Source organism: Dipodomys ordii, unplaced genomic scaffold, assembly GCF_000151885.1.
Source record: "Dipodomys ordii isolate 6190 unplaced genomic scaffold, Dord_2.0 Scaffold33, whole genome shotgun sequence".
Lineage (NCBI taxonomy): Eukaryota > Metazoa > Chordata > Mammalia > Rodentia > Heteromyidae > Dipodomys > Dipodomys ordii.
Genome location: NW_012267249.1, coordinates 11,403,371 through 11,429,353, shown reverse-complemented (window position 1 = coordinate 11,429,353; position 25,983 = coordinate 11,403,371). Strand labels below are relative to the sequence as shown.

The 25,983-nt window shown below is 34.2% G+C and overlaps 1 protein-coding gene across 1 annotated transcript in view; it reads right to left on the bottom strand.

Moving 5' to 3' along the window:
• LOC105986067 (serine/threonine-protein kinase TNNI3K-like) overlaps nucleotides 1-25,983 on the bottom strand; it is a 270,376-nt gene that overhangs the window by 222,175 nt on the left and 22,218 nt on the right. The window contains 1 exon segment of the mRNA XM_013016804.1: nucleotides 17,407-17,517. Coding sequence (XP_012872258.1) covers nucleotides 17,407-17,517 — 111 coding nt within the window.

The window sequence follows — 25,983 nt, the reverse complement described above, 5'->3', positions numbered from 1 at the left end:
ACAAGTTATATATGCACAGAAACATACATATATAATATTCAGGCAAGCAGGAAAAAGTCTTGAGAGAGAGACAGTGAGGCAGAGACTAAGAGATTAGTACATGATAAGAAACTAGATAATTACAGATAGGTGATGGGACAGGAAGGGTAAACAAAGGAGGAGGCAACAATGCTTGATAGGAAATGTACTCATTACCTTGCCCATGTAATTGTAACCCCTCTTTCACAATTAAAGAAAACCTTATTAATTAAAAAAATTGTCAAATGAAGTGTGGCTCTTAACTGGAGCCCACCCAAAAAGAAGAAAAGAACTTAGTGAACAATCAAACTTAAATAACATGTGCTTAACAAAGTCCTCATAAGCCTCTTTTTTCAATATATAATCCTTTACCATGTCATGTTTAATGACCTCATGTATCATTTTGATTTAATCAATATTTAATGACAAGCATTCAACTTGCTCTACTTACTTATTTTTCATAAACGCCTCTGTAAATGCAGAAAGTACATTACAATGTAATACTCTTATATTTCAATAGTCTCTTATTTCGCTAAATAGAAGTTGTTTTGTTGGGTTAAAGGTATGCAAAATTCTAACAGCAATATTTCAAAGGTAAATTTATTATTTACATATTGGTAATGGGTTTTGTTCAATTATAAATGCTATGCAAGGTCATTTCAAAGCTGGTGGACTGGATTTTCCACTTCTTTATGAACTACATTCTTCTCAACCAACGATTCTCCCTTTCTGAAATAATATATTTAAACCTTAGTGTCATTAGTATGAAAGTCGTATATTCAATTTGATAACCTATCATGCTCAAAATATAAAATGAAATTGGAAACTAGATTTAAAGTCATTCTCTTGGTACAAAGTTCTTGGAGTTGGAGAAAACAGGTATAAACAATCCAAAGATCTTCATGTAGAACAGGACTGGGCCAGTAATTGATCAAACTCATGTTAGATTAGAGATATCATTGATCAGAATAGGATTCAAAAAATTCATCCAAGTCATAGAGAGATACCTAAATTATGCTCCTATGATGGTATAGGATTTCTTATGCTGTGTATAGGAATAATTTTAAAACTTCTTCTTTTAGGATTAATGTTCACCATTAAATTAATTTCAAATACATCATCCTTTAATAGATCAATGGCATATTAGATAAGAAGAGAGAAGGGAGTAAGTTTAAAACAGAAATTTTTAAAGACAAAACATTACCATTTTTAATTTAATTTTTATCAAGGCAGTTCAAAGACATAATTAAAATAGTCACACAGTTGTGTTTTCTTTTCCTTCCTTTCTTCTTTCCTTCCCTCCTTCCTTCCCTTCCGTCCTCTTTCCCTCTTTTCTTTCTGTCTCTTTCTTTTCTTTCCTTCTTTTTTCTTCCTTTCTTCCTATTATTTTTTATGATTTTGCATATTTGTCAATTCCTGTAGCTCATTGAGATTATTTAAGGTGATGATTTTTTTTCTTACCAGAACCTTTGAAGTTATTCTTTTCTTTACTAGTGTGAGGTATTAATGCTTTAATTGTTACTTTAGCAATGTCATAGTTCCTTAATATCTATGCTTATTTTTGGCCTTGTATTGGTACTTGAGCATTTGAGGAAAGGTACCTCTTTGAGCCTTTGCAGAGGTTTTTCTGTTCAAATTCCTTCACCTATCATACTGTCCAAAGATTCTGAATGGTTGTCTCTTAAGTTTATATGCAGACTTGATGCTAAAGCATTTAGGCGGTCTGACCTTGGATTGGTGGAGGAGGTACTGGTGCCTAAAGACCTAAGTATCTCTCTTTCCACTGTGATATTTGGGCATGGGAAGGGTGACTCCCCCCTATATGAAACTGACCTTCCTAAGTTGTTCTATATGACTTCTTTTGTTTCTTTGACCTACCCTGGTGCTACAAGCGGCAATCTCACTTCTTATCAAATTTTCTTGTATATAAATAGTTGTTCAAATTGATATATATGCAAAAGAATGAATTCTGGAAAGTTTATTATACTATTTTGAGTGTCACTTGAGTATTTTTATTGGCTATATATGACACTTCCTTGAATTTTTATAATTTTTTTAAAGATTAGTATGTATGACGCTATGCATTAAAATTACTTATCATTTTGTAAGCTACTTTCTTCATGAAACATATTATTATAGTTTCTAATGCTTTAAGGGAAGAAGAAATAATTTTCCTTATATTGTATAATTTCTAAAGCATTTCAATAATCATAAGCTTAGCCATTCAGAAAACATTTATTAAAAATTCACTTAAAGCTACTTGGGAGTTTAAGTCAGGAGGATCATGGAATTCTGAGTTAGCCTGGTCTAAACGGTAAGACCTTATCTCAAAAATAATAATCTAAACTAACCTTTGAGATGATCGGAATAGAATTGAAAACCCAGAAATGAACCTACAGACCTATAGCCAACTAATTTTCGATAAGGGAGCTAAAATAATAGAATGGAAGACAGACAGCCTCTTCAGTAAATGGTGCTGGCAAAATTGGTTAACTACTTGCAGAAAACTAAAACTAGATCCTTATGTATCACCCTGCACCAGAATCAACTCCAAATGGATCAAAGACCTCGGAGTCAAAGCAGACACTCTGAAAACATTACAGGATGGAATAGGAGAAACCTAGGCCTCCTTGGCTCAGGCCGAAATTTTCTTAATAGAGACCCAGGAACACAACAAATCAAAGAAGGTTGGACAAATGGGATTGCATGAAGTTGCAGAGCTTCTGCATGGCAAAGGACATAGCTAGCAAGATCAATAGAAAGCCCACAGATTGGGAAATGATCTTCACTAGCCATACAACAGACAAGGGTCTCATATCTAAAATATATTTGGAGCTCAAAAAATTAAATCCCCCAACAACAAATCCTCAAAGAAACAACTGCCCAATAAATAAGGGGGCTAAAGACTTGAAGAGAAACTTCTCTGAAGAAAAAAGAAGGATGGCCAACAGTCACATGAAGAAATGCTCAACTGCCCTAGCCATAAAAGAAATGCAAATCAAAACAACATTGAGATACCACCTCACCCCAGTTAGAATGGCTAGAATCAAGAACTCTAACAACAACAGATGCTGGAGGGGATGTGGACAGAAGGGAACCTTACTTCATTGTTGGTGGGAATGTAAACTTGTTCAACCACTTTGGAAAGCAGTATGGAGGTTCCTCAAAAGACTTCACATAGAGCTCCCCTATGACCCAGCAATCCCACTTTTGGGCATTTACCCAAATGTTTACAAACAAGACCACACTAAAGCTACCAGCACAACTATGTTCATTGCAGCATTATTTACCATAGTAAGATATGGAACCAACCCAGATGCCCCTCAGTAGATGAATGGATCAAGAAAATGTGGTATATATATATATATATATATATATATATATATATATATATATATATACACACACACACAATGGAATTCTATGCCTCCATCAGAAAGAATGACATTGCCCCATTTGTTAGGAAATGGAAAGACTTGGAAAAAATTATATTAAATATATATATATAGTAAAGATGCTGTACAGAGGGGTTACAGTTACATGAGTAAGGTAATGAGTACATTTCTATCAAGCATTGTTATCCCCTCCTTTGTTTTTCCCCTACCATTCTCCACCTTCTCAACTGTTCCCTCCACTCCCCTCCTCCCAGCAGTTGTTAAGTTCATTTTCAACATAGTGTCTTGTACATCTCATTGTTACAACGGGTCAACCTGTATCCTTATTTCAGTATTTTGTTATCTCGCTTCCCCTCCCCAAATTAGAAAAATGTATATACAAGATGTAGGACACCAGAATTAACTACAGTGAAAACAGTGGTTATACCATGGGGGAAGAACATACAAAAGAAACAAAAAGTAACATAGTACATTATAGGTACATTAAAAACAACACTAAGAAAGATAAAACTTCTTGTGTCCCTATTTTAAGTTTCATTTCACTTAGCATCATCTTATATGTTCATATGTACATAGCTTTTGATCTTTACTGCTTGTCCTAGATACATGAAAAAATACTCAACTTCTATAGCCATAAAGGAAGGGCAAATCAAAACAACATTGAGATTCTACCTCAGCCCAGTTAGAATGGCTATAATCAAGAATTCTAATAACAACAGATGCTGGAGGGGATATGGTCAAAAGAGAATCCTACTGCATTGTTGGTGGGAGCGTAAACTTGTTCAACCACTTTGGAAAGCAGTATGGATGTTCCTCAAAAGACTCCACATAGAGCTCCCCTATGACCCAGCAATCCCACTTTTGGGCATTTACCCAAATGATCACAAACAAGGCCATACTAAAGCTACCAGCACCACTATGTTTATTGCAGCATTATTTACTATAGGTAAGATATGGAACCAACCCAGATGCCCCTCAGTAGATGAATGGATCAAGAAAATGTGGTATATATACACAATGGAATTCTATGCCTCCATCAGAAACAATGGCATTGCCCCATTTGTTAGGAAATGGAAAGACTTGGAAAAACATTTTAACTGAAGTAAGCCAGGCCCAAAGAAACATAGGCTCCATAGTTTCCTTTATCTGCAGTAATCTGTAGTCTTTAAATGGTCTCAAATATGATAAGAAGAAATGTCAAGTGCTTTTGAGCAACAACTCTGAAGACATACGTTGTGAGAAAGGATAGCTGCTAAAAGATAGACTTAGGGGTTTCAGCTTTTCTCTCTCTCTCTCTACCTCAACCTCAAGAAGTTTCTAAAAGGACTTTTGAGATTTACCTAAGGAAGTTATCAAAGAGAACAAACCACACAATGTTTATAGGAGATGATCACACTATTTAATTATCTATTTCCCAAATACCATCCCATAACAAATCAACCCAGAGAGAAATTGGCCCCTATTTTACTGCTATCTCAAAGGTCAGGTAGTGAGTAGAATAGTGATATTACAGTAGATTCCTAATAGAGGGGAAAAAGAGCGTGTGCTCTTTTTAAACATTAGCACAGAGCCTCTGAAATTCTAAGGGAGTGATTCCAGCAAACTATAAACACCATTACTCATGACTAAAATATCAATTTCCTAGGAGGAAGTATGACATAAGAAAAGATAGTGAAGTTTAGATGAGGTCACGGATTTATTTGTTTCTTTCAACTGCTAAAAGTACATAAAAACCTTTCTGTTTTGCTGATTTACTCCATAACATCGTCCATATATATAGTATACAAGTATGCATATGTACACATATACATGGTACATATATTATATAAATATACTCTACATACCATGTATACATATATACCTATATACATGTATGTAGATATGTATATGTATATACATATACATACATATATACATACATAGATACAAACATATATGACCTAGAAAGTTAGAATCAAGTTCAGCACACAGAAAGGTTGGCATAGAAAGGCAAATTCAAAATTCAAATTCACACTAAACATAAAGAGTAACAAAGGGAGTTCTCATTTCAGGTTGATTTGATTAGCAATAATCTTTGAATCTAATTTCTCAGTAGTGTTTCTTTTATCAGTTTCCAGAGCAGCAAGTTGATGAATGGCTCATCTACATTTTTATTACCCTATAAAACTTTTCTTGCTTTTGTCCTTCAACCTCAACCCCAAAGCAATATTTAATGTTTAATAATAGCTAATAGAATCTATGGAAAATGTCTGAGTAGAAAAAATAAGCTAGAGTAATCTTACTTCAATCCTTACACTTGATACATGCCTAGGACATTGCCTCTAAGACTATAAAATAACTGATGATGAATTATGGTCTATTATCTTGTCTCAGTCTCCAGACCAAAAGCCTAGATAGTAAGAAAGTGCTTCATTAATATAGTAGAAGATGTAACACAGTATATTCAGTAATGAAGGATACAAAGTTTCTGGTTTCAACTTATGAGAAAACTACTTCTAATATCACAAAAGATGTAGTGTGCTCCTAAGTTGGGTCTTAGTAATTTAAGACTATGTGTGTAGCAAAGGTTTCATATGTGAAACTTAACCATTTGATGTGCTGGTAGATCATTAAACTGTGAATGCCTAGTCAAAGCCACTAAAGCAAGTATGGAAGTCTCTAAAGTTAATATGAGTGAATGGTAATTGGAATATCTATTCATTTTTAATTAGAGTTAGTAGTAATGTTTAAATAATTGTTTATTATGATGTGTAGTGACTATTATTATATGGTCCATGCTGTACATTCTCTGTTTGAATTATAGCAACTCAGTATGTTCATTTTGCTCTTATGCAATCAATTTCAAATTTGTTCCTCTGCATACAAAATTTTCAAAGATTTATCAGGATCATAGTAATACTACTATATACCACAGTCTGAGAGAAAGGGCAAGAAGGAGAAAGAGAATGAGATTCCAAAGTTTTACACATCCAGTGTAGCAATTGTTATAAAATATGACAAGAGTAATTTTTTATACACTGAAATATTTCCTCCTCAAATTTGTATATTAACATTTTATACCCCTAAACCCTACAAAAAAATTGACTACATTTAGGGATTTTTGTCTTTAAATAATTTGTTTGAGGTAAAGTCAATCCAATATAACTGATAACTTGATTTGATTGATAAATGGAGGAGAACAGGACATAGAGACCAAGATAGGAGAACACACAGCAAAGGAATTACATATGTAAACCAAATAGGCCTTTCAAGACACCAACCTTACTCTTATCTTGATTTGGGATTTCCAGCCTCCAGAACCATAAGAAAGTAATTTCTGTTTTTTAAACTACCAAGCTTGTGTCAGTCTCAGAAAACTGACATCATATTACTAATAAAATAGTTCAACTTCACTTATTAATATTAGCTAACCAGTGCAACAACAAAGTAAGAGAATTATATACTATTTCTAAATGAACTTCATTCCAAGAGGCAAATGATGACTCATCTGAAGAACGATAATTATTTGGGAAATGTCAGTCAATATAGTTAGGAAAGCAAGAACCAAAAGTGTTTATCAGAAAGGACCAAAAACAATCAACATTTATGGGAAATGTTATTGTGAACAAAAGACATTAAAAAATCATGTAAAAAAACTAAAACAATAACATCAATCAATAAATTGAATGGTTTATAAAATCTGAAATTTAACCTCAATAAATTTCCTAAATACATACCACAACAACTTAGAAAACACAATCCTAATTATATTTATTAAAAGTATAAATGACTGATAAGAATCAGTGAGGAAATGTGGAATATTCAATAAATATTGACTAGCCTTCTGAGGAAAGAATACAACTTTCCAATTCAATTTTATACCAAAAAGATATTTCATATATAAATATAATCTATAAACAAGGGGGAAAATTAAGTTAAGCTAGTTGACATAAGCTGGGCCATGGCTCATGTCTGTGATACTAGTTGCTCAGGAGATTGCAACCTGAGGATCAGGGTTCAAAGCCAGCCAAGACAGAAAAGAAACTTATCTCCAATTAACCAGTAAAGAAACCAGAAGTGAAGGAGTGGCTCAAGTGATAGAAGACAAGCCTTGAGGGGAAAGGCTAAGCAGCCAGTAGACAGACTTTAAGTTCAAACCCCAATACAAACTCATTTTAAAAAAAGAAAAAATACTATTTGTGTTTTTCTTTTTAATACTAAGTCTTGAAGTTGGTCTTTTTAAGATAAATCACAAAACAAAGAAATGAAACAAAATTCCTGTAAAATCTAGTCATGTATCATTAGTATAAAATTGAAAATATTTATCCAAAATACTAAAATTGAAAGAAAACTTTCAAGATATGATAAATATGTTATATTCTAAATTTTTCAGTATAAAAAATAAGTAAGTAAATGTGATAAAAGTCAAAAGATAGTAGGATAAGGAAAAGCTCAATAAGAAAGAAAAAGCTTGATTTCCACTAAATAAAATAAAATATTATGATCACTGTTAATAAAGAATGATAGCTTACATAAAGAGAAATAAGTACTCATCACATGGTAAAAGTGTAATTAAATTCAGTAGTTGGCAGGCTCTTGGTAAGAACTATAGAAATGTAAACTTCACATAACTTTTGTCCCAGGTACACATAGAAGAATCGTTCATGAATGATTACAGATATCCAAGATAGGAAATTCATTCCCACATCTGCTACCAAGGCAGCCTTCACTCAATTCATGTCAGAGCACATATCATAATTTCATTCATTTTATTGTTGAATAATGTGCTCCGGGATAGCTAAACAAAATTCTACTCATTCATCCACCAGTCTCCTCTGTTTATTATGAATAATGTTGTTCTAAGTATTCATGCACAACTTTTCATGTCTTCTGGCTATACATCTAATGGTGGAAAACTGAGTCTTCTATTGACTGCGTGTTTTAAAAAATGAGGACCTTTAAAGCTATTACCTTTTACTTTTTTAAACTTTTACAATATTCTTATTAATAGTTGTACAAAGGGGTTATAATTCCATAAGTCAGGTTATGAGTACAAGGCCTTTGAGTCAATGTCACCCCTTCACTTATATTCCCTCCCATCCCTCCTGTCCTTACCTTCCTGTTTATAATCTTCTTTATAAACAGACACAAATATGCACAGATATACCTTTGTAGGCATCAGGAAGAGTTAGAATTTTTCAAGAGAGTATGATGCACAGTAAATACATAAATTATATCATATATACAGTAAATTTTAAAGGGCATAAAGTTAGTTCTGGTAAAAAGTTCATTCTTTACAATAAAACCTTCTATCTCTTATCCAGAATCAGCAAATCAAAATGCCTTCCTATGCTTTAATCTTTCATTTTCATTTCTAGACCGTTTTCCTATATTACAAAAAGAATTATTAAAGCATATGGATTGTGTAAACGATTGCTGCTGTGTTGTTTTCTGAAAGCAGCAGTATCATTTTGCATTCCCATTGGCAATACATGAGGATTCCAGATTCTCCTATCTTGCTCTTATCTTTTTATTGTATTTTACTGACTGTAAAGCACTATTTCATTGTGGCTTTGATGTTTATTTTTCTAATGATTTAAGATAAAAATATTTCATGTGTTGCTTAGCCATTTGTATATGTCAATTCAAAACCTTGGTTCATCTTGTTGGAGGAGAGAGGGCAGTACTGGGGCATAAATTCAGAGCTTGGGCACTGTTCTTTAGCAATTTTGGTCAAGGATGTTGCTCTACCACTTGAGCCATACCTCCATTTTCAGCTTTTTGGTGAGTAACTGAAGATAAGAGTCTCACAGACTTTCCTACCAGGGCTGTGTTCAAACTGCTATTCTAAGATCTCAGGCTCCTGAGTAGCTAGATTTTTAAGCATAAGCCAACTACACCTGGCACTTCAGTTATTTTTCATTGTTATTAATATTATAAATATGTTCTTGTCCCATTACATTTTGAGCTTCCTTCTTATTTTGTTCTATGTATTGGGGGGACAATACTGGAGTTTGAACTCAGGGGCAACTGCTCTACCAGTTCCAATGTTCCTTAACACCTTTGCACTAGTTATATTTTCAACGGTCTCACGTTTCTGGTGTGGACCTCTTCAAACCCTAAATCTATTACCAATGCCTCTCATGTGATTACAGGCATGACCACTGAATGCATTTTAAAACTGTTAAAAACACTTCTCCTATGAATTTTGTAATAAAGATAGAAAAAGAAAGCTAATATGTATGTAGGACCTACTGTCCAGCAGTAGGCATATATTATACACAAGGAGAGGGACTGTGATCCTAGGCTCTTTACAGAGTCCTGCATGGATTTCTTTAATGGCTACTAAAATACCAAATCAACGTCAGCCACCAATGAAATTATAAAGCAAATGAAAATTATTTCTTTGTAATCACTCATTTATTCTATATTTCTGAGCTATACATTCAGATATCTCTTAAATTTAGTTTATGCAAAGAACCTTTAGCGTAGTACCTATAAAATTTGAATATGTTAATGTGTCACCTGGGAAATTTTTTTAAATGTTGGTTTTAGGGAAGATATAAAGTAGGACAAGAGATTCTAGTGGTCTTAGGTTGCTATTTAATGTTTTGTGCTTCAGTTATCCAAGGCCTTAACACAGGAACTGACTGGGGCTTTTACATGTGAAGAACTAATTTTAAGCATTAAGAAACTTCGTAGTTTTACAGAGATGCCTTAGTATTTATAATTGTTTAAGAATCTAAAGAATGAGATGTGCACCAATAGTTCTAGCTACTCAGAAGGCTGAGATCTAAAGATCTTGGTTCAAAGTCAGCAGGAAAATCCATGAAATTCTTATGTCTAATTAACTACCAAAATGATGCTGTGGCTCAAAGTGGTAGAGTACTAGCCTTCTGCACAAAAGCTCAAGAACAGCACCCAGGCTCTGAATTCAAGACTCAAGATTAAAATACACATTACACACCTAAACCCATAACCCCCAACACACACACACACACACACACACACACACACACACACACACACACACACACAGAATCCAAAGAGTAGGCATGTAATAGGGGAATCGTTATCTGTAAAGGGACTTCACCGGTATCCACAGATATCATGCCCATTGAGGAACAGGCCCTGCTTAGTTTTTTTAAATGGGGATATTCCTACTTTGATAATTCAGTAGGCATATGATTATGCTCGCAAATACTGTTTGGAAGCCTCAAGTTTGAATGGAAGAGGTGTTCAAAAATCAATGTACAGGGGCTGGGAAGGTGGCTCAGTGGTAGAGTGCTTGCCTTGCATGCCTGAGGCCCTGAGTTCAATTCCTCAGCACCACATAAGCAAAAAGAAAAAAGCCGGAAGTGGCGTTGTTGCTCAAGTGGTAGAGCGCTAGCCTTGAGCTGAAGAGCTGAGGGATAGCGCCCAGGCCCAGAGTTCAGGCCCCACGACTGGACCCCCCCCAAAAAAAAATCAATGTACAGCTTAGTGCTGATGGCTCACACCTGTAATCCTAGCTACTCAGGAGGCTAAGATGTGAGGATTGTGGTATGAAGCCAGTTTCAGTAGGAAAGTCCCTGAGACTCTTACCTACAATTAACCACTAGAAAACCATAAGTGGTGTTGTGGCTCAAAGTGACAGAGTGCTAGCTTTGAGCAAAAAGAGCTCAGGGACAGCACCCAGGCCAAGTTCAAGTCCTAGGACCCCCTCCTCCCCAGGAAAAAAAAAAGTCAACTTACAATTTAAAAAAATAGAGGAATAGTTGAAAATATATTTTGCTCCTTTATTACAAAAATAGCATGTACCAAAAAAACAACGTGGAAACTGGAAAAAGTTCACTAAGTAAACAAAGCCATTACAAAATGCAAAATTTCTAGAAGCGCCAAATCTATAGAGATAGAAAGTACATTTGTGGTTTTCTAGATTTGGACAGTAAGGGGTGGGTTGATGGATAAGACAGCTAATGGGTATTGGGTTTCCTTTCAGAGTGACAATAATATTGTTAAGTTAGAAGTGGTGATGATTATCCAACTATATAACTGTATTAAAAATACCTAATTCCACATTGTAAAAAATAAATTATGTGTTTTCTTTCAAGAAAGATGTTAAAAAGGATACAGCTGGGCATTGGTGGCTAGCACCTGTAATACTAGCTACTCAAGAAGCTGCCATCTGAAGAAAACAATTCAAAGCCAGCCCAGGCACAAAAAATATGTGAAAGTCTTATCTCCAATAACCACCAAAAAGCCAGAAGGGGAGCTGTGACTACTAAAGCATTAGTCTTGAGCAAAAATCTCAGAGACAATGCCCAGGCCCTGAGTTCAAGCTCCAGGAACCACAACTGCCCACACACAAACACAAAAGGTAATAAGGAAATAATACAGATAAGGAACAGAGACTAAATGAGGCTCTGCAAAGAGGCACTTGAATAACTTAGTGCCACTAGCCTGTAAACAGTTTTCTTGACACCTTTTAAATTACTATGTGTCCAAAGTTTAAATTGTTGCCAAAGGGGTTGGAAATTATGGTTTGGATTGGAAGAATGGCAGTGTGAAGACTGAGCTCTGAGGCTAAACAGCATGAAAACACTTGGTTCTATTAATTGTTAGCTATAATCTTGGAAAAGTGACAACTTTTCAAGGCTTCAGTTTTCCTCAATTGAAGAAAATGGACACAAAATCTTGTATGAGGCCAATGTCAATTCTGTTTGATACCAAGATATCAATTTATTGTCAAGTATTATTTTTACTAATTAGATTCCAAATTAAGTTTACAAGAGACTAAAGTATTCATGCAAATAAGGGTAGACATGTTACTTTTAAATATAAAACTCACAAATACCTAAACTTCTTCATGAAGAAAGAAAAATAGACATACACAGAAAACCAGAGAGAGAGAGTACACATTTTATTCTTCTGTTTATGCTTTTGAGAAGAAAACTAAAGCCATTATAAAAGAAATAATGTAAAGCGAGTCAGAGGCTTCTTGGTAAACAAAACTTTTCTGAAACATTTAGATGATTTAGTTAAGAATGAATTGGAACAACATCAATTGCATTTCCTTGAAATAAGAAATGAATTCCAAAATAACTGGAAAACATTTCTGAAGCAGTGCTTGGATAAGTGCTTACAATCTGAAAATGGGATAAGGTAGTATAGAATAAATTTAACTATGAAAATAATATTCTCCCCTGCATGGAGTATTTTAGTAAATATGCCTTTTTCTTCTTAAAACTAAGACATTCTACAATCTCTACATAAACTATTTTGGCTTAACTACATGCCTTCTTTGTTTGTTTTTAATTTGCTGTTGAAACAGATGTCTACAGCTACACAGGTAATTGATTTGTTTCCTAATAAATGTTAGATACTACTGCATGAAAAGCCAGTGTGACAACTTTTTAACTTAATTATATGATTACAAAAAGTATTTTACATTTGGTGATGCATGTGTGTCTGTGATGCTATAGGTGTAGTTGCATAAATATATATGGTGTATTTGCTTTAGTTGTATATGCAGTACTGTCATAACTTTAGATAGATAGTAAAATATCCATTTTAATCTTAGCTTGTTGGACATGATTTAGGCAGAAGTATGCCTGTCTGTGTGTGTGTATGTATGTATATGTGTGTGTTCAGAATACACTCTATTGCAGAAATAAATGTAAGAGTCATTAGCAAGTATTTTAATGCACACAACTGCAAATTTAAAGTAAGATGAACATCCAGATCATTTATTTATTTTCTCAATGACCCTATAGTAGTCCTTTAACTTTTAAAGAATTCTTAGTTTCCTTCAGTTAGATAGCTAACAGTAGCTCTTTCATCACAGAAGCAACTCACAAATGTCCATGGGATGATGAAGTACTACCAAATTTCAGCTATTACTTTTCTTTTTCCATGCCTGAAAGATCATAGTTATGTCCACCAGAGAACCCAAAGGGAAGAGGGGGGTTTGATGCACTTTTATTGATTGCAGAATGAATCTTAAGCCTTGTATATAACAATGTATGTATGAATATTGATAGATGGATAAATCAGGCCAAGAGAAGTATTGGAGCCTAAGACAACCAATACTTTCTTCCTTTTCAAAGCTCAGTAAATTTAAATCAGTCTAAAATTGTAGTCAGCATGTCTAGGAATCTATAGCACATATGCTCTTCTATTATTGAAGGAGACAGCTGCCTAGTCAATGTAAATTTTATTGTAAAATTGTTTAATAGAATTCACAATTATGGGAGGACAAACACACTTGAGACACTAATGGAGGGTCTGAATTTGATATGTGGAGACAAAAGGCCTGTCAGCCTGAACATCATTATTGTTTCACAGAGAAAGGTGGGCAATAAAAGACAGAAATTGCCATCGAAAGGAAACTCACCAGATTTACACACTATCCCTTCTAACCCAGTCAGGAAGAAAATAGTGAAATAAGTGCTGAAGTTTTGGTTAATAAAAAAAATATTATACGGACACTTTATCCCATTGTACTCAATTACTCTGTACCATTTAATACTCAGAACTGTTTAACTCTTGAGGTTGATGTGTTCCTGCAATATTCTACTTTTCCTTTTATCGATTTAGAAGTGCTATTTGCTTCCTATTCAATGGCTATCACAGTTTCTCATCTCTGTAGATAGCCTTGGTCCTTGAGCCATCCATTTTATCTAATACATTGATTTCAGTTATTATTAATGGTTTAAATCCCTTCTTTGCAATGCCATTCCCACAAATTAAAAGCAAACCCACACTTTTCTATGAAATGCTAGTTGCATATCATTATCTTCAGAGTGTGAGTTCTAAGACCACCAAGAGATGTCTGAAACTAAGGATGCTACAGAATTCTATGTTTACTGCTTTTCCCTGCATATACATATTGGTGATATTTGATGCACTAGGCACAGTAAGAGAGTCTAAACAACAAATAAAAACTAATAATAAATTAGAACAAACAATAGCCGGATGGCTCACGCCTATTATCCTAGCTACTCAGGAGGCTGAGATCTGAGAATCACAGATCAAAGCCAGCCCGGGCAGGAAAGTCCGTGAGACTCTTATTTCCAATAAACTACTCAAAAAAAAAAATCTCCAATAAAATACTAGAAAACTGGAAATGCCTCTGTGGCTCAAGTGGTAGAGCACTTGCCTTGAGCTGAAGAGCACAGGGACAGTGCCCAAGCCTAGAGTTCAAGCCCCACAACTGCTAAAAAAAAAAAAAAGAGGAACAAACATAACAATATGCTGTTAACAAAAGATTCCCATTATGAATTATTCATTTCTAGATTTTTTCATATTTTATTTTAGACCACAGTTGACAGTGGGTAACAAAGCTCTCAGGAAAGGAAAACATAGATAAAGGAAGTTACTATACAATTAATGAGCATTTCCACTTCAAAATTTGGATACCAGTAGAAAATCAACATGTCTAGAGCATTTTTTTTCTTTTTCCCCACAATGTAGATTTGAGAATTAAAATATTGCAGGTCTTCTTTTTTTATTTAACAACTGTTCTCAAAGAAATACTTGAAAACTTTTTGCATTTTGAAGATGCTGATTTTTCAGTAGCCTTTTGGATGCTGTTTCCTTTTATTACTTGATCAGTAATTTAATTCATCTATTATGTAAGAAGAGAATGAAGGGTAATGTGTCTAAACCCATTTCATGAAGTGAGTGCTGAACTATAAAAGTCGTTGAACATTATAACTCAGTTAATGAGAGAAGTTGGAAAACCTATGTAGGAATATCAGACAAGAGTAGAGGCCTATTTGAAATCATTTTAATAGTTTGCCTTGAAGCAAGCAGAATCAATATACTTCCTCTGTTCCACTACTTACAAAGCAAGACAACAGAGCTATTTGAAGAGGAGATAAAGAGGCTAACCTCTTAAACTTTTTGCTCTTGGCCCCATTGCAATTCTATCACTCACAAATATAATTAGCTCAACATTAGACAAAAAAGATTTAGTTTTGAGACACATACTCTCTCATTTTCCTGGCAGTTAAGGTTGGATATCTTTCAGGGGAACTTGATGTCTTCTTTATCAGTTCTTCCGCAAGGATTTTTAGTGATTACATTTCCATTTACTTTATCACTGGCCTCAGGGCTTTTTTTCCCCTTTTTTGAAAGGGGTCTGGATATTGTTTCATTTAGTGAAACTAATGAAATTTTTTACTTTCTCATAAGGAATGCAAACTTATTTATATTTAGAGTTGAGTTTGTTTCCTAGAAAACATAGAAGAAGCAAAAATACCATGACAAGATTTGGGTCAAATGCATTGGTTTTTGTGTATATTTCTATATACAGCTCTGTTTGTTTACAGTGAATGTGTGTTTATGATGTGTTAGTGGAAAAGGTAAAATACAGTTTGCTGTTAATAATAAGGATGTAAGAGTTCTTATTTTTTTACATTGTTGAGCTATGGATTATTATTACAATAGAGGGCATATGAAAATGGTGATATTTTGAGTAAAATGACTACAATTCCAAATATGGCTCTTTTTCTCATCAACTATATAACAGCCTTCCTTTTATATCTATTCTAGAACTGACAATAAAATCTCTGTTTCAAGAAGATTTGTGGAATTAACCAAACAGTCTTAGAAGTAGTATCAATGAAATTAATATTTTGACAACTAACATTAAAGCAAGATTAAAAGCTATCTAATGACTTTAAAGTACTTCATTTTCCCTCTACCTGACTTCATTTATACATCTTTTTCTTCAGTTCACTTTACTCTAACTAGCTTTGGTTCATTCATATCCCTCAAGAGAGCTAGCTTTCTCAGTCCTCATGGCCTTTGCATTTACTATAACTCAAGCCTAAAATATTCTTTCCCTATTTCATTGTTGTCATTTTCATTTTATCCAGGTCTCTGTTCCAAAATCACTTTCTTTCAGAGCGCTCAATATAAAGCTTATGTAAAATAGCACATTTTATAACATTTTATCATTTTTATACTTCTCATTGCCAACGAATATTATATAATATTTTCCTTTATTGTCTTGTTTAAAATTAAACTTCACAAAATGCAAGTTCAGCTTCGCATTCTCACTAGTGCTAACCCAGCACTGTCAGCAGTATCGGGTGCATATTCGTTTGATAAATGTTTTGGTCAAGCAACACATAGGAGGATGAATGAGTGAATGATTTTTCCTTAGTCTTTAATCTGTACAAAATATTTTTGGAGTGCTTTATATTGACCACATCAGGAAGTGACACTGTGACTCAAGTGATAGAATGCTAGCCTTGAGCTGAAGAGTTCAGGGACAGTGCCCAGGCCTAGAGTTCAAGTCCAGCGACTGCCAAAAAAAATTTAAAAAATAAAATAAAATAAAAAATATATATATTAACCACTTCATTGGAAATAGACCTACTAAAATTTACTAGGGATAGCACTCAGGGCTTTGGATAGTCTAGACAAGAACTCTACTTCTGAGATCCAGCCCTTGTCCACACATATTATTTTTGAAATGAAGAAAACAGATGTTATGAGTCCAATTAATTTCCCCAAAGCTACAATAGTAAATTACAGAAACTGACCTGCTTTATTCAGGAACAGAATCTCTAAATAATTACTGTAAAGCTGCTTTTGTCCAGCTGTCTTTATATTAACTCATGTTCAATTACATTTTTGTAAAAAATGTACTGAACTGACTACCAAAAGTATATTTCTCTAGCTGAGTTTTACTACCAAAAGTACTGAACATGTTCAGTGGCTAATAATGGAACCAAAATCTCTAAAACCAGTCTGGTGATCAAAATTTTATATATATATATATATATATATATATATATATCTCACATATATATATCACATATATATATATCACATATATACATATGTACATATACACATATATGTATATATAAACATACACATGCTTGTTTGCTCAAATATCACAATGAAACTATTTTATTCAATTAATATACACCAATAAATATTTTTCCAAAGAAAGGCTGAGGGAGATTGAAAGAGCCAAGTAATCCATGTTTTTACAGGTGACAAGGGCATGACTTACCTCTAGGTGGCCAGCTATCACAGCAATGTGGAGGGCCTTGAGGCCACCTTATCCAACCTGCTGTATATCTGCTCCACTGTGAAGCAGGGAAGTGATAAGTTCTGCACTATCCTGTAACAAAACACATCATTAATGCTATTCTTCCATTAATGGCAGATTGAAAATTGTGCAACAGGGTGTATTGATTCCCCTGAGTGGCAGCCAGTTTTCAGTGCTTAAAAACAACCTGAGTATGATTTCTGGCATAAAAATACATTGGATGCCTTAACTCCAGCTATCACCATGTGGAAATGTAGGGCCAAAAAAGAGAACTGATGCATGCCAGCCAATCCTCTGCCATTTGGCCATGAAAACAGACTGGACATTTAACTTCATTGACCCTCTTGGAAACTAAAGTTAATCTTACGTGTAGATCACTCAAATAAATATGATTTTTTTTTTTTTTAGTCTGGTCGTGGGGCTTGAACTCTGGGCCTGGGCACTGTCCCTCAGCTCTTCAGCTCAAGGCTAGCACTCTACCACTTGAGCCACAGCGCCACTTCAGCTTTTTTCTTTTTTGCTTATGTGGTGCTGAGGAATCGAACCCAGGGCCTCGATCATGCAAGGCAAGCGCTCTACCACTGAACCACCTTCCCAGCCCCATAAATATGATTTTTTTAGCAACTTAAATTAATCTTCAGGAAATCAAGAGGTGATAGAAACAATGGCCACTTTTAATTTTCATTTTTTTATTTTTAGAGATGAAGAGGAAATACTTCTAAGAAGAAAATATAAATCAAAATAATTGTTGATGCTAAAGAAATTGCAGCTTACTAAACTGATTTATGTTATCACATTTTCTGTAATATGCATTATCATGAACTTATAAGTAATCAATAGGACTTTACAAATCAGAACATTTTAAAGGGTAACATAGGCATATATCCGCTAAGCTTCAGACGTGAATGTAAATGCAAAAATCTCCAAAATAAGTACTAAAATATCAACTTCCTTAATCCACCCTTATCAGCACAGCAAGAGATTAGAAAGTAAAATACTTGACTAGGTGTGGTTGCTTGTACCCATAATCCCTGCTACTCTGGTTGTGGAAATCAGGAAGATCTTTGAAGTTATCTGGGACTAGAGTTAGAGAGACACACCTCTCCAAGTCAAAACAACAACAACAAAAAAAAAAAAAACACACAGCAAAAAGAGCCAGTATAGTGACACATGCTGGTATTACCAGTTATGTAGAAGAAGTAGGTAAAATGATTGAGGTCTGAGGCCAGTCCTGGACAGAAGTAAATTACCTTATCTGAAAAGTAACTAAAGCATAAAGGCTGGGGAGTATCTCAGTGACAGAGTACCTGTCTAGTAAGAATAAGACCCTAACCACAAATAACAGAGGAATGAAAATAAACTCTCTGGGATAAATCATTGCATTTATGAATTACATATAGTTTTTTTCAAAATAAAAGATATGTGAAATTCTATTTAAAAGACCTTTTGATTTTTTTTTTTTTTTGGCAGTACTAAGGATTGAATTCAGGGCCTTGTACTTGCTAGGCAGGTGTTCTACCCTGGGAGCCACACCTCCACCTCCTGACCTTGAATTCTTAATGTGAGTACATATGCATGTAGATCTAGAAAATAGTTTTGTAATTAGAATGCTAAGAAAAACAAAATGAACTAAAACAAAAACAAAGAAAACAACAACTTTGAAGCTGGGGTCAGTGGCTCACCCCTGTAATCTGAACTACTTAAGAGGCTGAGATCTGAGGACTGTGGCTCCAAGCTAGCCTGGGCAGGAAAGTCCATAACATGTGTATTTCCAAATAACCAGCAAAAGAAACAGAAAGTGCTGTGGTGCCTGCAGTAGGGCACTAGCCTAGAGCACAAAAGCTCAATGACAGCACCCAGGCCCTGAGTTCAAGCTCCAGGATCAGCACAAAAATCAATCCATCCATCAATCGATCAAATTTGATATAAAGAGTGAATGCCATAGTTCCCAAATGTTCCCTTCTATCTACTTGCCATACTGTTAATGCTAAATAAAGATTAAATTTTCAGTCTTTACTGTTTTATCGGCTTTATCTGGTCAAACTCAAGATTTATTATTTTTTATTTTTTATTATTAATACGTTTTTTATAGTGAAAATACCGTACAGAGGAGTTACAATTATATGAACAAGGTAATGAGTCCATTTCTTATCAAGCATTGCTGCCTCCTCCTTTGTTTCCCCTTACCATCCTTGCCCTCCCATTCCCCACTCTCCCTAAATTGTAAAGTTCGTTTTTCAACATAGTGTCTTGTACATCTCATTATTGCAAAGGGTCAACCTGTATCCCTATATAAACAATTTGTTTTTTCCCTTCCCCTCCCCAAATTATACCAACCAAATACAGTAAAAACAGGTTATACCATAGGGGAGGGACATACAAAGTAACAAAACAATAACCTTATAAATATGTTAGAAACAATAGCAAGAAAGGAAAAAAAAACACTTGTATCCTTATCTTAAGGTTCATTTCACCTAACATCATCTTATCTGACCTTTTCTGCTTGACTCAGACATATACTAGATATTGTAAATAAGGGAAACCATGGGACCTATGTTTCTTTGGGCCTGGCTTACTTCACTTAATATAATTATTTCAAGTCTTTCCATTTCCTAACAAGTGGGGCAATGTCATTCTTTCTGATGGAGGCATAGAATTCCATTGTGTATATATACCACATTTTCTTGATCCATTCATCTACTGAGGGGCATCTGGGTTGGTTCCATATCTTAGCTATGGTAAATAGTGCTGCAAAACAACATTGAGATACCACCTCACCCCAGTTAGAATGGCTATAATCAAGAACTCTAACAACAGTTGCTGGAGGGGATGTGGATAGAAGGGAACCCTACTGCATTGTTGGTGGGAATGTAAACTTGTTCAACCACTTTGGAAAGTAATATGAATGTTCCTCAAAAGACTCCACATAGAGCTCCCCTATGACCCAGCAATCCGACTTTTGGGCATTTACCCGAAGGCTATACTAAAGCTACCAGCACAACTAAAATCTATTATTTTTTTAAAATTCGACCATGATGATGTTAAGTGAAATGAACCCCAAGATAGGAACACAAATACCTTTTTTCTTACTTGCTATAGTTTCTAACATATTTATAATATACCATGTGATTTTTTTTGTTGCTTTGTATGTTCTTCCCCCATGGTACAAGCCCTGTCTTCACTGTATTTGATGTTGGTGCCCTGAATCTTGTATATACACTTCTCTAATTTGGGGAGGAGAAGGGAAAAAAAGGATACAGGTTGACCCATTGTAACAATGAGATGTACAAAACACTATGTTGAAAATGAACTTTACAACTTTGGGAGGGTTAATTGTGGAGGTGGGCAGGGGGGGAGGTGCAGTAGGGGGGAAACAAAGGAGGAGGCAACAATGCTCAATAGGAAATGTACTCATTACCTTGCTCATGTAACTGTAACCCCCCTGTACAGTATTTTTATAATTAAAAATGTAAAAAAATATAATTAGTAATCTAATAGCAAAAAATTTCTGAATAAAAACAGACACATGATTTTATCCATTGAAGGAACTTAATTTTTTGTCCTTATCCTAATTTTCTAACCTTCTGGAAAAAATATAGATCCTACAAACTGCTCTGTCTCATTTCTGTAATCTTTCATGAAGGGTACCCAAGTCATTCTTTAGGTTTATAGTATCACTCTCAACTGAGTGCAATGCATTCCCTCTGTGTTGAATCTTGTTTTTCCAGATTATTCTTAATGAGAGCAGATTTCTTCCCCTCTCTACTTTTTGCCTTTCATTACCAAGAGAAATCATAACTACTACTTCTTCCATCTGAGGTCCTTAGAACCTTAGCATTCTTCCAAAACCACCTTGTCAGTATCAGAAGATAACTGTTCATCAAATCCCATGTGTTACCTTAAAAATCATGCTATTCCTTTCTATAGTTGAATAATCTCTGTCCTCTTGATATCCTTTATCCTTTCAATTTAATAAAACCATGTCTTCCTAGTTTTCTTTTTATTATCTCTTTTGTATTTTTGTCTGTCTCTAAAATTGCATTTGAGAGTTTCATATTAAACCACTTTTTCCTTCTCATTATCACCTTTGGTAACTCATACACTATTTGAAAACTTTGTCTTTGGTCCTGATTTATCTGATAAGTCTGACTCCATATATTTTGCTTTTAGACACATCTCAAATTTTAAATTACTCCGTGAATTCCATTTATAATTTTCTCAATCTGATCTTCATTTTCTACTCTCTCTTACTTACATTAATGGCACTTTCTTATTCCAAATTATCTAGAGATTATTCAAGTCAATCAGTTTCAGAATTCTTGTTTTAATGCATACTTTTTACACTTCTATTTCAAACATCAGTCTTCATATGAAGTAACTTCCTTACTGGTCTTTTACTAACACCTTTATCGCTGCAGTCCATATTCCACACTGTTGCCAGACATCTTTTCCACTTTGTAATAAATCTTTTATGTATTAAACAATTATTCTCTGAGCAATAGCCTGTCAAACTGCCTTGAATAGTTGGAGATACTAGATTGATTAAGACAATCAAATCCCTGCCTAGATTTTACTGTGAATAGAGATAGAAAATAAACAAATAAAACATAACACAGTCGCATAAAGTATCAATGCCTATAAGATCAAATAGGCAAATCATTAAGTAATTAAGTGATCAGGGAAAACTTCACAGAGGTGACATTTGAGATAAATAGTGAATGCTAAAGAGGAGGAATCCTAGCCACAATTTAAAAGACAAGCACTAATAGTTAGTATAATGTTCTAAGATGGAAATAAAATTAGTCTGTCCATAAATTTGAGATATGATGCAAGGTATGATTGCAGCTCCTAGAATTAACCTCCCTAGTTCAAATTCCAGCTCTGTTAATGATTGTGTGAATCCGTTCAGGCTCTATTATGGAATTCATATAAACTTGGTATAATTAAACCCAGTGGAAATCATTACTGCCGTTTATAGGTACAAGAAGCTCAGTCTAGCCTTCAGTGGAAACTTCCAAATAACATATTTACTTGATGTCACATCTCTTTTTTCTCTTTTACTTTACCTTCTTTCTACAAATGCACTTTGTCTGTTTTCTTTCTTATCCACTCAATCAATCAAAGGTATAAAATATAGAATACACTTGGCCAGTTCTAGAGAGTAGGCAAATTCTAGTGGTCTACTGTAGATATACTGACAGAAAAACAAAAATCAGAAACAACGACAACAACAAAAATTCAACAAATCAACACTAACTTCACAACTAATATTTTTATTTGGAACGAGACAATTTTTTTCCAATAAATGAACAGAAACATAAGTACAAAAAAGTGGAGAAAGTTTTTTAAGCTGAAAATCATTCTTAAAGTAGAAGAAAATAATGTATTTGCGCAAATTTAAATTTTAAAAGAACACGTGTTTTAAGACAAGTGATAAATTGTACAGTCACAATATAAAAAGTGACAAATTATTTGTATATTTAACACAAACATAACTCATAAATCAATAGAAACATGAATATTCTCTTGTTAAACAAACACTTGTTAATAAACATCTACCCTCTGACAGCACTGTATTAAGCTAAATTAAAATAAATTAAACATAATATCATATGAAACATTTATCTATCATGCAGATTGTAGTAAACACACTACATCCTTTCCTCAAGTGCCTTTATAATTTCTCTTTATTTAGTCAACATTTGTTGAATTCAAGAGCAAACATATTATGATTTATTTAGAGTAGGAAAATGGTTTTTGCTAAAAGTAACAAAGTAACTTTCACATGTTGCTTGATTTTCTCATGTTTGACTCTGTTTGATATAAATACTTTGTTACTGAATACTATCAAGAGAGAACTTTTACTTTACCAAGCTATGCTAAAGAGATAAATAAAAACAATAATGGCTACTTATAAATTATTTACTATGGTCCAATTCCATCTAAATTATTTTATCTACATCCCCTCAGATAAGCTTTGTAACTTATCTGTGAGAAAAAAATATATATATATATCATCTTTATCCTATAGCTGATTGCACTCAAACTCAATAAATTTAAAGTATTTGTTGAAATTTAATAGTTAGCAAGTATTAGAGCTAAGCCACAATTCACCTCTGATTCTCTATGGCAATTTAGCTTATCTTTTTTTTTATTTATTCTCACAGAAACTCTTGAGAGGATGTACTTTTGTTTTATTTAAATGGCAAATTCTCAAATATTTCTCTCCTACTCCAGAGAAAATCTTCACCATTGGAAAAAAAATTAAAGTCAACAATATGGCATTCACCTACTGGAAAGGACTTCATACAAAATATAACCATTAGGCAAAGTTTGAATGTTATATAGCTGATCTCATTAATTTCTTGCAATTCATGGTAAAAAAAAATAGACATGTTTGAGACTGAAAGATTTTTATGTGAAGCTAAATTATAGCATCTTTATTCTATAAGACACACCAAAACATTTTTAAAATGTGGGAAGCATGAGCTTTCTCTAAAGCATTTGTATATGCAAAACTTTTTTACAAAGGAAAAATCTATACGAAGAAAAATATAGCCCACAAAAAATAGTCCAAATAAAGTTTGTGAAGAAAGCGACTTTGTAATAGAATGGGCCTCCCAAATTTATGCAAAAAAATAAAAATAAAACCACAACATTTTTTAGTGGTAGCAACTCAAACTTTATGTGTGGGACCGTGCATGCGTGTATGTGTTTGTGTGTGTATGTGACAGAGAGAGAGAGAGAGAGAGAGAATGTGTGTGTGTGTGTGTGTGTGTGTGTGTATGTGTGTGTGTGTGTGTATGTGTGTGCTGGAGCCTGAGTACAGGGGCTGGGAACTCTCCCTGAGTTTCTTACTTTCTCAAGGCTAGAGATCTACCACTTGAGCCACAGCAAGATTTCTAGTTTGCTTGCTTGTCTGTCTGCCTGCCTTCTTTCCTTCTTTCCTTCCTTCCTTCCTTTCTTCTTTCCTTTCTTTCTCTCTCTCTTTCTTTCTTTCTCTCTTTCTCTTTCTCTCTGTCTCTCTCTCTCGTTCTCTCGCTCTATCTCTTTTTTTTTTGGTAGCTCATTGGACATAAAAGTTGCACCAACTTTCTGGCCTGGGCTGGCTTCGAATCATGATCCTCAGATCATCTCCTGAGTAGCTACTCATGCTGAGTAGCATGAGCTACCAGCATTCAGTGCAACTCCAATTTTTTTTCACCCATAAAACTCTAAAATAGTGTCTAAAATCCTGCCCGTTGTTATCTCTGTGGTTGTTTCTATGGATAGTAATTCGCCACTATATCAGAGAACTAAAATTCTCTCCTACTATATTACATATATTTTAATAATTATAAAAAAACTTTTATTTCAGGATGAAAATGAACTAAATCTTTTTGATTTCTAAAAATACACTTTTTCTGTTGTGGAAATTATATTTCTTCTGGTGATTTTAAAACATGCTAATTACCCTTTTATACTATACCCTCTAAGTTGTTAATTCAAAACTACTTTTCTCTGAATTTAGACCAATTACCATCAATAAAGGATAGCAGTGTAAACAATTGCTGTTGTTTTTTTTCCCAAAGTCAGATAATAGACACATAGTTTCTTTTTTGTTTGCTAAAAACTTACTCTCAGAGCCCTTGGCTTCCATATTACAGGCCCAACTACTCTCAAGATACCTTATTATAAGGAAATCTAAACTACTTTGTGAGTTATCTAACACATAAAGGTTTTCCAATCAACTGACCTAGCAAATACCAGCAATAAAGCCATCCCAGCCCAGATAAAAGCAAGTGAAGGCTCCAGAGGATCCTAATCTCCTCAGTAATGAAACAAGTATCAGTCATTCACATCTTCTCCCTTAAGGCTCTCAATATTATCAAACCATCTCACTGCATCCTGACAGAATTTTGATGTAAGAATCTATGCAAATAAAATTGTTGTTGTGTTAGGAGATGTAATAGTTTTTGTGTTAGAAGACTAAGCTTTGAGTAGTTGGTATGTCTCCTTAGCAAGCCATAATACCTCAGAGTAGGAAAAAGTAAAGAAGTAGATGACAATTTAGCAACCTATAATACTATCACATAATCCGCATTATCATTGATGTGTATATTTTAGTCTTCACTCTTTTCTTATGTACATTCATGCATCTATATTAAATGCATAATGCATGGCAAAGCAAGCCTGTGTATGCATACCGATGACCATGTCCTACAGATGGGACATGTTCTTTGACCTCTTGAATTGTGGAGGATTAAAGTGAAGATAGAAATAGGACTAATCCATTGAATTAGGAAGATGAAAGCAAATAATGCTGTTTATTATCTGCAATGCTAGATACATAACACTTATTATCAAATATTATGTACAATATTGACAATACAGGGCATAGATTTAGGAAATCACCCTTTTTCTGTGGCAGATCTAGAGACATGCTCCGATCTCCTTGCAAGGAGACTCTATTAGAAGAGGAACAGGCTGCTGCTTTCTTAGGTAGTTCTTTAAGTGTCCCTGCAGTATTAAGTCAGTGGTCACCCCTTCCTAAAGCAA